Raw genomic sequence first — 18574 nt, forward strand, 5'->3', positions numbered from 1 at the left:
ACATAGTAGGCTTTTGTATGCGTTTTGACATAGTAGGTTTTTGAATGCGTTTTGACATAGTAGGTTTTTGTATGCGTTTTGACATAGTAGGTTTTTGTATGCGTTTTGACATAGTAGGTTTTTGCGAAACAGAGGTTATGCAGGACGCTGAGTTTCTTGCTTTTTTGAGGACATTAAAGTTCCATCTTTGTGCTTAAAAACACAGATCACATGAGTAACTCCTGGGGTGTAACATACATGTGTGTGTGTGTGTGTGTGTGAGGCCATGTGGTTAGAGCGTCTGCCTTGGATGTGGAAGGCCGCGGGTTCGAACCCTGGCTGTGTCATACCAAAGACTTATAAAAATGGTACTAGCCGCTGCCTCGCTTGGGGGGGGGGGGGGGCAGCATTAAGAGGTTAATGCTAGGACTGGTCGGCCTGGTGTCAGGATAATGTGACTTGGTGGAAGATGATGCTAAATGTCTGCAGCATGATGCCCCAGTGCTAGACAACATTATAAACTGCCACACTGAGGACATCGTAGCAATATGACTGAAAAATAGTTGAAATCCAAATCACACACACACACACACACACACGTTATAGTCTTGCAGAGTAGTTTCCCTTTATATCAAACTTGTGTGACAGACGAATCCTCCCATTTTCCAATCTATTGTTGCTTGAAATTTTCTGATAAATGAAATAATTGTAGTAAAATAGATCGGATTACAAGAGATTATCTGTAAAATGAATATGTCAGTGAAGGTGGCTACGTTGCCTTGAGGACGTTGACGACGATAATTATTTGCGATTTTTGTTCCATTAAAAGACATACATGGGTAATGTCTTCTCCAACATTTTGAGCAGAAATTTATTGAGCATGTCCAAGACAATTTATTACATTTAAATAACGATAAGAGGAAAACGGCTTGAGTCCTTTTATAAATAAATTTGTGTTGAAATGCAGATACAGAAGTTCCCAGTTTGACCGCAGAGCTTACAACCCCAATAGTGGGATCAAGACTGCGATAATGGTAAACTGGAGAAATTTAAACATATTTGGAAAATACAGATTTGCAAACCGAATTATTCGTCTAGACACATACGTTTACAGTAGAAACTCGTTTAAAAGATTGTATTAATTACATGAAACGTTAGTGAGAGATAAACTTGTACAATCAAGAAAAGACAAAAGATATTCTGGCAAGTGTTAAAGGGTAAATATTATAACAGGGTACATGAAAACGAGTCTAAAGTAACAACGAATGACTGGTTCGATTATTTCCATTCCTTTTTAATGTATAACAGAGATTGAGATTATAATAACGATGAGGATACTGCAAGAAATGAGAATGACAATTTCGAAATGAATAAACCAATAACAAATCAAAAAATAATTGAGAGCGTTAGCGCTCTAAAAAGTAAAACTCCAGGTCCCAACAAGATTCCTGTCATTTGTTCCCAGTAGATTTTACGATCCATTGTTTCATTTCTTAACGTACTCTTTAAAAGTATATTGAAACGGGAGAATTTACAAAAGAGTGGTCAAAAATTATATGTTGGATATTTAAGAATGGGAGTATGAATTACATGGGAATTTCTCTATTAAATGCTCTCTGCAAGATATTCACATCTATTTTGAACATAATGTTGGATAGGGAACAGAAAGATGTGACTCAGGATGGCTTAAGAAAACACTACAGTGCTTGTGATAATATAACTACATGTGATGGGGTTTATCTTCGTCAATGACAATTTAACGAAGATCTTTGCAAATTGTTTGCAGATGACCTATATAACTGTGCTGAAATTGTACGGTTATTACAACAAAAAATTAATGCCATAAATGAATTTTGTATTGAAACAGGAAGATAAAATAATCTAGCAGAAACGAAAATAATTGTCTTTCGAACTGGTGGCTTCTAAGAAATTATGATCGCAGAGCGCAGAATTATAAGGGCAGACCGATCAAAACGGGTTATTTTATAATCATATATGGGACTGCTTGCACGTGGCCGTAGTATCTAGATATTTAACGTTTCAACAAATATTTGGAGAGCACGGTTATATAATTATCAAAAAACATGTCTGTTGCTAAGGTGTGTGCGTGATTTGGACTTTTAACGTGGCTTTAACAATTTTCCAAATCATATCGCTACGATATCTGAAGTGTAGCAGTTTATAGGGATTTCTGTTACTGGGGAATCATGCCGCAAACCTGTAGCATCATGTCCCACCTCATGTCACATTATTTTGCCAACAGGCGAAGCATTCCTAACACTAACCTCTTAATGTTGAGCACCAAGCGAGGTAGGCCGATAAATCAGCCCTTCACCCGTGGTGAAATTGATTTTCTGGAGAGGGGCTGATATTTCTTATTCATTAAAAGCTGCAATTATCTGCATTTAAATTTGGCTGCACACATCGGTGTACATGTTATACTATTAACGGTATTTCTCGTTGCTGTGCAGCTACCATCGGCTAAAGGGTTCTTTTGTAGATATGTAGATTATATTTCCTGAGAAAATCATTTGTTTGGTGACTTGTAAATCCACGTGGAATAGCACAACCATTTGTCCTGTGGCCATTTTGAATTTCGCGCTTGATATGGCTGTTACCAGTTATCAGTATGTGTCTAAAGTGTACGCGGGTTTGTTTCGGAATGATTTGCATGCAGAAAGGTTGCACATTTTAATTAACAGGTGACATCAGACCTACAACATCGTCCGTCAGTATCAACACATATTTGTGGAGTTTATTTATCGGACTACAAGCGAAGCGGCTGCTAGTACCATTTTTATATCTTTGGTAAGACTCAGCTGGGGTTCGAACCCGCATTAGAGGCGGACGCTCTAACAACTGTGAGTAATTATATCTGTCACGGTGAATGTGGACGATACCATCTGAGTTCAACGGATATGTTCAGATGTGTAAAGTACTGGACTAAACATGATATATGTTTTCTAATTTCATGGTGTTTGGTTTTGTAATCATATCAATATATATGTTTTTTATCTTATAGGTGTTGTCTAATGTTGTAAAGCGCTTAGAGCTCCTAAAGATTAGGCGCTATGCAAAGTCCTCATTATTATTATTATTATATATATATATATATATATATATATATATATATATATATATATATATATATATATATATATATATATATATATATATATATATATATCAGAACGCTGTATTATCGTGATACTTGATGGTTTTTATCGGTGCACATTAAAACTGTTTCGCTATTACTGCTTACTTATAATTTGTAAAGTTTCTTTGACTTTCCCTCTTTTTATTCCTATACATTATCTTTGTCAATCGAAGCACGAAAATGCAAATTAAACTGCATGTGGTGGCTGACCAAGATTAACGTATCATGGGCGAACAACTCTATATTATCGCGGCATATGCCTAACCTAGATATAGTAGCACGCGTGTTTATAATAAACATAAATTGCAACTTACCTATGAGAAGAAATGTCTTCCCTTGCACTGGCAGAATATTTCCTCACAAAAATACGAAAGGATCCAATCATCAGATCGAACACACAAATGTTAATTAAAGTGGAAATCCATGAATAGCAACATTACAAATTAAAAACAAATATTATTTAACTTTATATGAATTTTAAATGTGGTGTGGGTAAATAAATATTAATGTATACAAAATTATTATTGTTAATATTATTATTATTGAAATATTACTGATTTTAAGAATGTTTAACTGTTATTGTTTTCTTATTTACGTACGAGAAGTATGATCATATGCAACATTTGGTCAAAGTTGGGTGGATAATGGCCACCATGAAATGAAATTCCAAGCTAAACCTTGTAAGGACATGTACGTGACCATCGGTATATGACCTATAATCATCAAACATCAGACGATATACTGAGTTTATTTCGTAATCAAAGCGATACCAGGTATAGCAAGTTCGACCGGAGTTCTCTATATGACGATCAATTGAATTGCATGGAATTTACAAAAAGGTGATATTCATTTTTTTCAATGTAAATTAATAAAAAATGTTGACTTTTTAGAGGAATTTGTGCTATAAGATAGTTTCCTTCTTACTGGCTACAACTTTGCATTTGTAAACGACTGCTCCACGGCGCGTGTCCAAATATTTTCGGAAAATCCCGTTTGCCGCATAATGTAGAGCCCTCGGTAATACAGAGTTGGCGCATATAGATGCAGACAAGGTGATATCATTTCCAATGTTTATTATTTTAAAGAAAATGGATGATTCCAAGATTATTATATCAACTATACAGTGGATAATTTTGCTAATGTAATGTCCAGTCATATAATAAGCCTATTGTTAACGTTGCAAGGTTTTTGTATTTTGCTTTTAAACTAAGAAATCAACTGTTAAAATGTATCAATAGCAAATCCTAAACAATTGTATTTTACTTTATTATTTATATCGAGCTGTGTATTATACGCTATTTAATATGTACTAGAGGTTGGAGATCTAAAATATTGACTAAAATTTTGTTCTGTTATGTTCTATTTATTAATGGCCAAGCTTGCTGAACACAATATAAAGCAAATAATATTTAAAGTTAACTTTTTATCTACAAGATAATAAATTGTAGAACCGTAATTCAAATCAATTTAGCCTGAGATTTGATTATCCATGGTCAATAGAGTTCACATGCATTTCCTCCAATCAGATGCTACACGAATATCTCAACGACTGAATGACGTCGATGGTTACTAATTATGGAGTATATGGCAACAAGCTAGCATATTCTTTGGGATTTTAATAGAGGATGGCCGGTGCGATTTAACACAAGAGCTTTGACAATTTTATTTTGTTCACTAAGGACAGGGAAACTGATAGTCGGCAATTGGGGAAACATTGACAACTTAGAAAAGTGTGAGTACATAATACATGTCCATACATTTATATAATGTAAACGTATCTTTTCCTTTGATTCAGAAACCCAGAATTTACTCCCTGCATATCATGTCGGACATCAAGTTCAGGTTTGCCACTACATTGGTGACAAGTAGAGTGGTCAATCCAGGAAGAAACTCCAAGGAAGCAGTCTTTGACATCATTCTCCCGAACGAAGCTTTTATGACCAATTTTACACTGTGAGTATAAGCATACTAATTCCAATATGGCGCTTTCGCTTTTTTCGAAATGGCACTGCCACAAATGCATATCAGCAGACGTCTGCTCTTGTGTTTATCTTCCTCCCTCTTTTTATTGTTGAAGCCATTCTCAGATGAAGAAAATGAACAATCCGAAAAATGTCCAGTTTTGAAGCATAAGGTAGCACCTGTTAATTTTTAGCCTTGTTTCAAAGAACTTCAGCATGTTAAATGATTGACGACTGAAAACTATCCCGACCCTGGGATAAAATGGTGTGTGCTGGCATTGGCATTGTCTGTCTACGTCGATGCAGAGCAGTTTGTGTGAGTATAGTACTGCACAACATTTGGATCAACCTCGATTCTTTCCAATGGCACTGTACGACGTAAAGGGCAGAGGATGTTCAGATTGCACGTTTAAGGCAAATTTAAGTATTCTTGCGACATTTCATTTTCATGAAACTTCGTATCACTTGGCGCTCTTTAAACAATATAACCAAATTTCATCGCATCCACTTGTTAACAATGGAATGGAGTATAGAATTCAATTTATATGTACATTTTTAAATCATGTACCAATAAGTAGAGGCTACCCATCAATAACAACCTTTTTCTGTAACCCAGATGGTAGGTCACTCGAGACAGATTTGATTGTACTATCGTTAGCTCTTGGTACTTCTTTGTTAGAACTTTCTATAAAATTCCAGATTTTCCTGCAAAAGTATGCACAGTACTTCAACACCAATGTGGAGTATACATTAAACGGTTACAAAGTTTTTGCGGAACGCTGTAAAGTTTTAAATATTTACTGTTCAAGCACGATTCACCCAAAACCACCCAAATCCACCCAAAACCACCCAAATCCACATGAAACCTGCCCAAATCTACCACAGATATGCGAGGCAGATGGAAAGATCAGTGAATTCATCCATAAAAATGTAAAATAATGTCTTCAAAACACAACATGGTTTGATTCGAGCTACACTACTACATGCCGTGACTAAGCGGCGGTCCGCGGAAGTTACAGAAAGCGGTAAAAATCAAAGAAGTCAGCAAATAAAAGGTCGAAGTATGTTCTAAAATGAATGAGAATGGTGATATTATTTTGTAATTATGTTCTGTTTTCCGTGGACTCGGACATACAACTGGCATACGACTGTAGAGACAATAATTAGCAAGATGACCGTCATAATTTTCAGTAAACCGAAACCTAAGGACAACCGACCAATAGTATCGTTGGAAAGATGAGAAGTTTTTCATTTTTACAGAAAAATCAAAGCTTGTCATACATTAAAACCTAGTTGACTGCTACATCGTATCGAATACAAATATAAACGGTTATAACCTTTCTCCAACCACTCTTCATGAAATTTTGAGAATGCACTCAACATTTATTTTCACACGCACACACACACTGATGATGATGATATACATGATATCTTAATTGGTGGTCATGCTTATCTTTGTTCTGGCTATAGATGTCACGTGGATCACTGCCTGATTGGTCAACTATTCCCTTGGGCACCGCCATGTACTAGGTGGTGGACAGTTTTAAAATATCAATTATTCTTACAGTCCGTGAGGGGCTAACTCACTGCCATGCTTACTGTAAGTTATCTACGAAACTTTCTCATATTTTATCCTTTTGTGTTTAATATTTGCCAGTAAACCTAGATGAGCAATAACAAAATATATCCATGACCAAGTGTTAAAAGTAGGAGAATCCTATTATCAACGGAACCGTTAAGTACACACTTGAAATATTTAGTGTGTCTACTAACTTCTCAGCATATTTGTTTGGATTGTTTAGAGTTAGGCTCTCAGGTTTATAATGTCACGTGGCATGTCTGACCCAGGCGAACCTTTTTATTACATTTATTTTCTGCGAGCAGTGATTTCCGAGTGAAAACAATGGGCAGCACATTAAGTAGTTCCCAGACTATTGCACAGCACTAGTCTTGAAAGAGACTGACTATATTGGGCTTTGTCGTTAATTAAACCAAGATTAATTAAACAATTGCACTTAACTCATCCTATTAAGCCTTGTTGAGTTAATACAATTTATTGGCCGCTCCAAATATAAACTGCTTAACCTAGGCTGGTGATTCGATATAGAGGTGTTCAAGGTGGGGATTGGATGTTATCTTTTATTCAGGGTAGGACCGAGTGTTTTTGATACTTTAAGCGAATTATGACTTTGCACACTTACCCCCTCCCAATTCAATTCCTTATCATTTGGCGCCCTTTTGATGCATGGGGCCCTAGGCTACCGCCTAGTTGGCCTATATGGTCGGGTTGACACTCTGGCTGGCCCTGTTCTTAGTCATTTCTTAATCTTCTTCGTCATAGTCACATTCGTCGCCATCATGATCATCATTTTCCTCGTATTTTCCTTCCCTTCCTTTACCTTTTCCTTCTTCTTGTTCTCGTAATGCTGTTGCCTTCGTCACCGCTACTGCAACAACTACCAACTAGAACTAGCTTATCTGAATAACCGATCTCATGCTTCTACCACCACCATCACTACTGTTATTATATCCTAGCGGATTCAAATACACGTTACTTATTGATACTTTTGTTGCATGCATCTTTATTTGATTTTAAGACCGTTCAGGTGGCCTAAGAAGTTAGAGCATCCACATCAGATGCGGGAGGTTGCTGGTTCAAACTCCAACCGACTCACTCAGAAGATTCCTTAAAATGGTATTATCAGCTGCCTCGCTTGGCGCTCAGCATTAAGAACTTAGTTTTAGGACTGGTCGGCCTGGTGCCAGGATAATGTGACTGGGTGGGACATCATGCTGCATGTCTGCGGCATGATGCTCCAGAGTTAGTTATCACTATAAACTGCCACACTGCAGGCATCGTAGTGATATGACTGCAAAATTGTTACAGCTACGTTAAAAATCTAAATCACACACTCACACGCACACACATATGCAGCAAAAACTTCTTAAATTACCAAATAAAGTAGACAAAAAAATACCGTGATGAACTAATCTTTACCTTAATAAGTTGTAATTTAATACACAACACAGTTTCTTTCCATCTTTTATCTTTAACTTTTACGATAAGAGCGAAATTACAGTATTATATTAAAGAAACCTTCAAAAGCGAGTCTTGCTTTTGTCTATTTTAAGCTGTTTGATACTCGTTTAGGTTATCTGTAATTACAGTAAAACGGCATAACATGTTCCTCTTCTTTTTAACAGAGAAATCGGTGGCAATATATACATTGGAAAAATTAAAGAGAAGGAACAGGCAAAGAAAGAATACGACAAGGCTAAAAAACGGGGTCAGAGTGCAGGGCATGTCAGTCAGAAGTAAGCAGTTCCAAAGTGTGTTTAGTAAGAAAATCGCTCACTCGCTAATGTTGCTCACCACTCATTCTTTCAGCCATTAAATCGAATTATTAATGAATGACTAATAAAAAATGTAATATGGAATTAATATAAAAATTAACGAGCAATGAACGAAAGAAAAAATGAAATTGATCTTTTGCCTGATGGTTAAACGAATCAGTCCATCGGCCGATCAATTAGTCAGCGAATCAATAAATTTATTTACGTTTTAATAAATTTAGCTATAGTTAAATACCAATAAACTGATGATCAATCCGACGGAACAGAAAGTAACATTGTATTTTATTGAAGGAATGGAACAATTTACGACAGTAAGGTAAGAAATAAATTGTTTCCTTGCAGCCATTGTGAAGCCGTGACTAGAACGTTATCATTCTGTGCTCAAATTTAAAGATGAGTTTTAAATATGTATAACAGTCTTCAAGCGCCTTAAAACTATTTCCAATCTTGAATGGATGAATTCAAGACGTTAGTTGTGTATTTTACGCAATGTAATAATCTTTCCACTCTCTTTATATTTATATAAATTACAGTCTAAGATGTAATGAAATCCAAAAATATTAAATCTTTCTATATCAATCACTCTGTAAATATATTCAAAGTTAGTTTTCTGTTGATTCTCATTTTTAACATGCAAATTTAGGCCAAGGGAGACAAACAGCTTTGAAGTGGAGGTAAATGTCGCAGCACAAGACAAAGTGACCTTTAGTCTCACTTACCAAGAATTGCTAAAGCGTAACAAAGGAACATACACCCACACAGTCTACATTAACCCCGGTCAACCAGTAGCAGACATGCGGGTAGATGTCGCCATATTTGAATCAAGGGAGATAACCAAGCTCAGAGTTCCGCCGATTAGGAACGATCTTCTTACTGATATAGATATAACAGGTGCGTTATTGTTACGATGCGTTCTTTTTCCTCAGACTTTCTCAAAAAATTACATAAAGCATCCCTATTATAGCTTGTCCTATTTTTCTAAGAGTATTAAGCAGTTATTATATAACTCCAAGATAGTTACCACTTAAAACTTGAATACATTCCTTTTTGCAGGATTTGGAGGGATCCCCGAGTTGCCGAGTGGTCTAAAGCACACAGGTTGCGCTCATTAGTTATTATGTACTTTTGACTCTTGAGAAGGTGATGTGTGTAAGGTGAAGTTGTTTGCATCCGAAACATATACAGTGGAGAGATTGCTGACATACCTTCTATGCTACTTTGATGTAATGTGGCTGACATTTCTTTGGATATTGTACTTAAGGAAATTTTACATGATCTAACCACACTGCTAACTAAAATGACTGCTCCCTTGTACTAGAAAAATCAGCCTGAATTAATTTGGTAGCACCTATTAACATAGGGAAGATGAATTTTGTTCAACTGGACAATTCCAGCTTCTGAAAGTGCAATGGCCAGCAGTTTTTTGAAAGGTGCACATCTGGAGTAGGGCCAAGCTTTATACTCTATAACCCATATTACACACATCAACCATACACCAAAAAAGGGAATTTAAAGTTCTTTGAACTATACCTAGCATATACAAAGTCTTTTTTTAAAGAGCCAGTACAACCAGTGAGGAAATTCTTCTTTTTTTAAAACTCTAACCCTATGCAAAATACGAAATTGTCGAGCGCCACCTCACTGTTCCAAATCACTGCCATCTGAAATGTCTGCGTGGATTCGAGTCTTGGGCAAGGCTGAATGTGGGTACGTGATGTCGGTTGGTGGTTCTCCATGAGGTTTTCTAGGTTTCTACTCCATCATTTATATTGGTCGTCATGTATGGCCTATATTGTGCTGAAAAAATGGCGTTAAACCTCACAACAACAACAACAGGTGCTTGACATAGAACTACTTTCTCATTGATGCATTCCTCATTTACGGTTCCTAGACAGATGAATACTTCTCATAGATAAATTCCTCTTTTACAAGCGATGGCCACAGTATAACTTTCTCATTGATGCACGCGTCTTTCACAGTTTCTAGACAGAGTACTACTTTCTCATCGACACATTCCTCTTTGACAGTTGCTGGGCAGAGTGCTGCTTTCTCACTGATACATTCCTCTTTCACCTAGCTGGCACGAGTACTACTTTCTCACTGATTCGGATTGACAACATCATTTGTGTCTTCCGCGCTCAAACATGTTAATTTCCTACAGCAGCGACATTGCATTCATATAATGTAGCCTTTTCCCCACATTAGCTAAATGAAACTATATTGAGAGCTGCCTTCTTCCCATTGTCATCTTGTATTAATTGATTTAAATAAAATAATTCAATTTGACAATAGAGTCGAATGTAATCGTTCTTTCACTTACATGCAGATTCGTCATTTTCCTTTTTTTTTTTTTTTTTTTGTTCTCTCTGAACCTCGATACATCAACAGGATCGTCTGGAATGGTACATTTCATGTTGAGTAAAAGCAGCCTCAGCTACGCTTTATTCGAAACGATAGTTTTGAAAGACAATAGTGGATGTAAGGGTTTTATAGTTGTCAATTTATATGGTCTCTTTTGGATAATGGTAAAGAGATGTCAGCTTTGGCATACTTGCTTTGTAATCCAGATTTTTTGGCTCTATTATTGATGGTTGTCTGTCTGAAGAATATTAAAATGATTATAAAATTTATTTATTCTCATGTATCTTATTTTGTCGGTGTATTTTCTTGGAGATTATGGGATGGAGAGAAACACCACGAATCCGTTAAAGTTTTCACTGACTGCTACATGCTTCTATTGCTCAATAATCTTGTGGCAGACTGCCATACATTTGTATTGCTGGACAATCTAGCAGCAGACTGCACCACGTTTGTATTGCTGGGTAATCTTGTGGCAGAATGCCACACGTTTGTATTGCTGGATAATCTAGTAGCAGACTGCACAACGTTTGTATTGCTGGAAAATCATGTGGCAGACGATTCTTCCATTTAAGTTCCAATGAATTATCAGATGAAACATAAAGATGATGTTCAGCTGGTCATTTATTTCAAATTTGAATAAACACTTTGGAGAAGAAAATGAATAAACCTGTATAATACAGTAGTTGTCGACATATTTGCAAATTAGAGTTCTGATTTGTTGGTCGATACCTACTGTCAGTGTCGCGCTTATGGATTGCAATTTGTTTATGGCTTTTTTTTAAAACTTTCCTTGGTTTTAAAGCTCATTCTACATACGCAAATGTTACTATGAACCTTATTTATTCATTTCTCAGAACACACACACACACACACACACGAGAGCTCACACACACAAAACACACACTATGCAAAACAAGTTTTAGCAACACTAAAATAAATTATCATAAACATCGAAAATTCCAAATTTCCTGTATTTACACAACAGCGCATTCACCATACTCACACAGTGGTAAATAACAGAATTATTCGAAGTCAGCATACTGATAAAACGATACATAGTAGAGTTATTCGAAATCAGCTTAAACATAAAAACGTACATAGTAGAGTTGTTCAAAGTCGGCATACTCATAAAATGATCCATTGTAGAGGTGTTCAAAGTCGACGTACTCATGAAATGTTACATTGTAGAGTTGTTCAAAGTCAGCGTAATCATAAAAACGTACATAGTAGAGTTGTTCAAAGTCGGCATACTCATAAAATGGTACATTGTAGAGTTGTTCAAAGTCGACGTACTCATAAAACAGTACATAGTAGAGTTGTTCAAAGTCAGAGTTCTCATAAAATGGTACATAGTAGAGTTGGTCGAAGTCAATCTGTATATGTTCCCCTTACATAAAGGATATCTTTTAGAAACTTTTTAATCTATAATTAGCAAAATGTTTCCTAATTCTCCTACTTCGTTGTAGATTTGCTAAACTCTTGTTAAAGTATATATATATATATATATATATATATATATATATATATATATATATATATATATATATATATATATATATATATATACTTCAACCACAGAGACGAACGATATCGCCATCATCCAGCGGCCGACTGAGAAAAGTGTATACATCACGTACATTCCCAGCATGCAGCAGCAAATGGCAAAATCCGCTAACGGAATTTCCGGTCAGTTTGTCGTGGAATACGACATTGCTCATGGCTTGGATGCAGGTGATCTTTTAGTGAGTACATATTTTGTTCTGTTTACGTCTGTTTTAAGATAAGTTCTATCAACTTATCTTACATTTGTGTTCTATGTTTGCTATTTACAATTTGGCGAAAATTCTATACATAAAAAAGGAAGTCATGTCTTACTAGAAATTTTCTGAGCAACATACCGTTTGCTTACCGGATCGTTCACTTTTACAGTAAAGAAAAAGAGAATTTTCTCACAAACTGCAACTTTTTGAACTAGTAAAATATTTTTTATGATTTTATTTTCCAACCGATTAACTAACCAACCATCTAACCCACCGTCCATCCAAGAACCAACCAAATATCTAAACAACAACACAACCAACAACCAAAACCAACCGAATGACTGACCGACGAAGCAGCAGACATTGGTTTTATTTAGGCATTCTAATACAACGGTGTTACGTCAGAGGGAGACTGTCAAGTAATGCATTGGGAATGCATTTCTGAAGGTATGTAATGCCTTGTATCGACTAACATTTAAATCTAGTATTTTAGTGATAACATACATTGGTGAAAGATGTCCCTGACTCATTTCAAGGCAGCTGCTGTGCATTCTTCTGTACTATCAAAACTCCATGAATGAGGAGTTTACGGGTCTCTCTTTATATACCCCATTTCTTCGTAATAGTGTTGTATAATGGATAGCTCTTATCGACATGTTATTGCCAAAATTATGGTGGGCGTACCTTTCCCTGCGCAGAAACAAAATTCCAGAATACTTTTTTTGTTGCAAACCGTGTAGAAGATACATTGCATGCATATCACTTTTTGGTGCATTTGTTGATATTAGTGTGGTTAATACTTTATGTATTGCATGGCATGTATAACATTACTTGGAATAAATCAGAATTCTTACTATCAACGCCTCAGGTCATGAATTGTAATTGTCTTTGGTGTGGAACATTCAGAAAAACCTGGAGAAAACAAACAAACCCGAATGGAGGAATTAACGTCGCACGTACTCGAAACAACCAGAACCGGAAATGTAATCCAAAATGGTAATGATGCAAAACGTTGTCGTTGCTCTGTCTATCCATCTATCTATTCCCCAGATATTATGCCTTTTTCCAGTGGGTTGCAGATGTGGAGAAGATTATATAACGGTCCGTCGGCAGTTAATAGTCCTTCATGTGCTGATGTGCAGTTGTACGCGGATCCTTTCATCAATCCATCCTTCAGTCAATCAGTAATCTAATTTCGACAGAAATAATGATCAACTTCAGAGCTAATGTCCCAAAGTTAATGAGCATTTATTAAAATTTAGAAGTGTACTTAAAAGAAAAGTAACTAACTATTGTTATTCTTACTGACAGGTTGTCAATGGATATTTCGTGCACTTTTTCGCCCCACAAGATATTGATCCCCTACCGAAGGACGCACTGTTCGTGCTGGACACAAGCGGCTCCATGTCTGGTACGAAAATTGTGCAGTTGCAGCAGGCCATGTTACGAATGTTGAACGAGCTTCATGAGGAAGATCGATTTAATATCTTGCAATTTAACAGTGGCAACAAATTATGGCAGAACACCATGCAACGAAATAACAACTCCAGCAGTAGGCGGTCGGCAATAGATTATGTCAGACAGCTTACAGCTGGTGGATGTAAGTAAATATGAGCCTATTTTAGCTACAATTAGTATAATCTTATAAACAAAATTTGCGAGTCAACTAAATTCCTGAGAACAGTATTTTTTTTTAAGTTTAAGATACAATTGTTTTAAATTTCACCTATTCGCTTTTTATGTCGTAAATCTGTACAACCACCTCGAACCTTTCCACTGTGCGAAAATGAAACTTAATTAAATGTTTATGACATATGGATTTCATTGAGAGTGTAATGCTGCTTATAAGACCAGTCTAATTTTAATGGTATCCAGGTTATTGTAATGGTATCCTGTTCATTTTAATGGTATCCAATCTATTTGTAATGGCATCCGGTCAATTCTAATGGTATCCAGTCTATTTGTAATGTTATCCGGTCTATTTTAATGGTATCCAGTCTAGTGTTAATAGGTATACAGATCGGAAATTTCGCATAACAAGAGGGTGAAATTTTATGTAGATAATGGTGCAGCTTCCAAATTAATGCAATAACTACATTTTGTCATGGTACAATTATTTTACCTAATCAGGACAGTCATCGACCCTGCAAAGCCAGCTAAGATCATGATAGCATTCAAGTAGTAAAGAATGCAAATAAAGTTAGCCGGTCATTTTGTATGTATTGCTTTCTTGTATTGGGATACGTATAGATTCAAAATCACATTTTAATAGCTTCCTAGGCCAGTAAGATTGAAATACAGTAACAATATGTCTTCCCCTAGAATTTTACAGATAAATAAGTGTAGTATAGTGTATATGGCCGCATGGTGCTGGAGAAAGTATAGGATTTAAGAGCAAAAGGTCTGCGGTTCGAAAGTTTGCTTTGAATTACACAAAACAGATAAGTCATGAAATACTTAGGTCTGTGTCACACAATGTGTCACATAGATCCAGAAGTGTCAGAATAATGTCACACAATGTGTCACATAGATCCAGAGGTGTCCAATTATTTTCACACAATGTGTCACATAGATCCAGAGGTGTCGGATTATTGTCACACGATGTGTCACATACATCCAGAAGTGTCGGGTTGTTAGCCAAGACAATAACATTCATCACAGATGAGAAGACATGATATGCTGAAGCAAGCAAGAAAGAAAACACAGGAAAAGTATAGATCAATTTAATAATTTTCTTAGCTGATACCAAATACAGGTCATGTATAAAGTTGATAGATATCAATCTCTCAGAGGAAGGTCATGTATAAAGTTGATAGATATCAGACTCTGACAGGAAGGTTATGTATAAAGTTGATAACTATCAGACTATCAGAGGAAGGTCTAGTGAAACGTTGATAGATATCAGTCTCTCTTTGGAAGGTAATGTAAAACGTTGATAGATATCAGTCTCTCTTAGGAGTCTTTGTTAATTACGCCAGAGGGTCGCTTCATAAATTGTAATAGCTCTCACGAAACAACATTGCCGACTTTCCTTTATGTTACTGAAAATGTATACCAATCTTGATTGTCGCTACCATAAATTCTCTGTTTAATTACTTTTCCCTTAAAGGAATATAAAGTATTTTATTGATAATTATGTTTGAATTTTGTCGGTTGTCAGTTTCAACCACAATAACCAGCATGTTTTTCACATGGAAAAAAACAACAACATTTGATAAGGTAATTATTACGTCATTTAATTTATTTACTGTGTACATGCATGTATTAATATATTCACTACGATTGTCAGGTAGATATAGGATCAAAGAAAGATCTACTGTGATTGACAGGTAGATATAGAATCAGAGAAAGATCCACTGTCATTGTCATGTAGGTATTGGAATGAAGGAAGATACACTGTCATTGTTAGGTAGGTATAGGATCAAAAGAATATCTACTGTGATTGACAGATAGGTATAGGATCAAAGGAAGATATACTGTCATTGTCATGTAGGTATACGATGAAAGGGAGATCCACTGTCATTGCCAGGTAGGTATAGGATCAAAGGAAGATCCACTGTGATTGACAGGTAGGTATAGGATCAAAGGAAGATCCACTGTCATTGCCAGGTAGGTATAGGATCAAAGGAAGATCCACTGTCATTGACAGGTAGGTGTAGGATCAAAGGAAGGTCCACTGTCATTGCGAGTTATGTATATACTCAAAAAGATTGAGTATTATTTTGTATGGAAGTTGTGATTTTTAACGCTCATGTTCTCAATTCCAGACGTGCCGCTTAGTTTACAAAAATCAACGTCTAGATTCCTGTTAATCGTACGTATGGGTTTTTAGGGATATACTGTATTAGAAGCTCATATTGAATAAATAAGGGTACATAATGCTGCAAAAAGTATCGTTTGATTCAAATTTTGTTTTATTCAGCCACACGAATCCACTTCCTACACCTAGTGGTTCATAATATCAAAACGTTTAGTTAATTTTCTATTCAAAGGGACTGATATCAACTCCGCACTGCTGAAAGCCATCGAGGTTTTAAAGACATCGCAAATCGAGGGGGAGCGTTCTCCACTAATCTTGTTCCTGACAGATGGGGAGGCAACCACAGGAGTACAAAACAAAGACGATATTCTTGCTAACGTCAAAGGGGCCAACGAAGGAGGAATATCTATCTTCAGTCTCGCGTTTGGACAATCTGCTGACTACGACCTTGTGAAGAGGGTAGCAGTTGAAAATAATGGTATCGGTAGGAAAATATACGAGGACTCCGATGCCGCTTTACAGATATCCGGTTTCTATGACGAAATCGCTATTATCCTCTTGAAAAATGTATCCTTCCAGTATTTGAGTGATGCAGTGAATTCATCATCTGTAACAAAATCTATCTTCAGCAACTATTTCAACGGTTCTGAAATGGTAGTCGCTGGAAAGCTAGAAGATTCATCGGCTGACACGGTTACCTTGGAGATTCTTGGTAACAGTATAGATGGCGCTGTTACACTTAAGAAGATATCTCGCATCAAAGCCCATGATTTCAGTCAAGTCGAAGGATTGGCATCTTTATCTGATATTGAAGAAATGTCTGAGAAGATATGGGCATACCTTACAATCAAGCAGATTTTGGAGAAATCTCTTATCGAGAAGGATCCATTGCAAAAAGAACAGATGAAGTTTAGAGCTCTTCAGCTATCTTTAAAGGTTGATTTTAATTGTTTTTATCTTACTGTACTAGCTAATATTGTGAAATGAATATATAATGCAGTGGTTAGAATGCAAATCATTGTCCACGTGCACATGTGACGGCATTGCCATTGTCCATCTATCCGTTCAGACGTTTATAGTTGGTCGAAATTGACGGTAGTAACATGATTTTCATGTATACTGTCCTAATGTGGGTTACGATTACCGGTATATAAATACTTCATGTACTATGACCTGTTTTACGTTTTAGCCAGTTTCTTGTTTGGATATGTCATTGTGAAGAAAGAACTCTCTTTCCTAAAGTTTTCTTACAGTTCTCGTTTCGTTTATTTTGGATTGGTTGGGTTGACCATGAGATCATTTGCTGTTAATTGCAATTTAAGTTACAAATGTCTTCTTGTGCATGTATGTGTCAGCATACTGTTTATTGTGTGAATTTGCACATCCGCAAAGTAATTAGAAATTTGAAACGTTAGGATGTTTGGGGTGAATTTGTCTTTTTCTCGACGAACAAGTCTTGAAATCCAGATGAGAGCTTGTATCTCCAAGCGATAATTTATCAATAATTTTGCTGGTAATAGTTGAGAAATAGTGAAGATGGTATTTTTAACATTGGTGTTAGGAATCGAGAAAAGTTCGTAATCACTCTTTCTGCCCACATGACATCACGAGAAAAATGGGGATAATTTTTAATTTTATTAGATCAAATCGATTAAACAGAAAAGCATTGGCTAACATGCAGTCAGGGACTAAGAAAATCGATGAGAAAGGTGGGCGGTTTATTTTTATTTGTTTTAAACATAACGACATGCAAAGCTATGAAACATTACATGCGCAGAATAAATAAATATATCATCAAAATGAAAACCAACAAATGTCAAAAGAACCGTTATATGAAGACTTTACGAAATTACCCCAAGACAACACAACTAAATAATCAAGCTTAACTATATTATGAATAGTAGTAAACGCGTTCATATTCCAAAATTAGTACTTGATTAATTAATCTAAGGAATAAAGGATTCACTCTTGTCAAAAATCTTTCGTATCTGTAATCATTAACATACTACCGCTATAAACCTTTTAACAAATATAAAGTCATAAACAATCATCGGTGAATCTTTAAAGAAACAATTAATATTACTAAGTATACAAGTTTGACAAGTCTTTGGAAGCCCTCATACTAAAGATGTTCAAATTGGACGAGTCTTTACATGCCGTGGCACTAAAGATGATCAAACTGGACAAAGTCCTTTCATCGCATCGAAATACGTACACGTTTGAAAAATATGTGTATGTCCTA

At 36.0% G+C, this 18574-nt stretch overlaps 1 protein-coding gene across 1 annotated transcript in view; it reads left to right on the plus strand.

Moving 5' to 3' along the window:
* LOC149803964 (inter-alpha-trypsin inhibitor heavy chain H3-like) overlaps nt 1-18574 on the plus strand; it is a 66586-nt gene that overhangs the window by 14440 nt on the left and 33572 nt on the right. The window contains exons 2-7 of the mRNA XM_089953793.1: nt 4932-5089; nt 8302-8412; nt 9095-9342; nt 12391-12554; nt 13884-14172; nt 16565-17268. Of these exons, the coding sequence (XP_089809919.1) occupies nt 4932-5089; nt 8302-8412; nt 9095-9342; nt 12391-12554; nt 13884-14172; nt 16565-17268 (1674 nt within the window). The remainder of the gene's footprint in view (nt 1-4931; nt 5090-8301; nt 8413-9094; nt 9343-12390; nt 12555-13883; nt 14173-16564; nt 17269-18574) is intronic.

The sequence above is a fragment of the Sinohyriopsis cumingii genome, chromosome 3 (genome assembly GCF_028554795.1).
Source record: "Sinohyriopsis cumingii isolate HCF-2022 chromosome 3, ASM2855479v2, whole genome shotgun sequence".
Lineage (NCBI taxonomy): Eukaryota > Metazoa > Mollusca > Bivalvia > Unionida > Unionidae > Sinohyriopsis > Sinohyriopsis cumingii.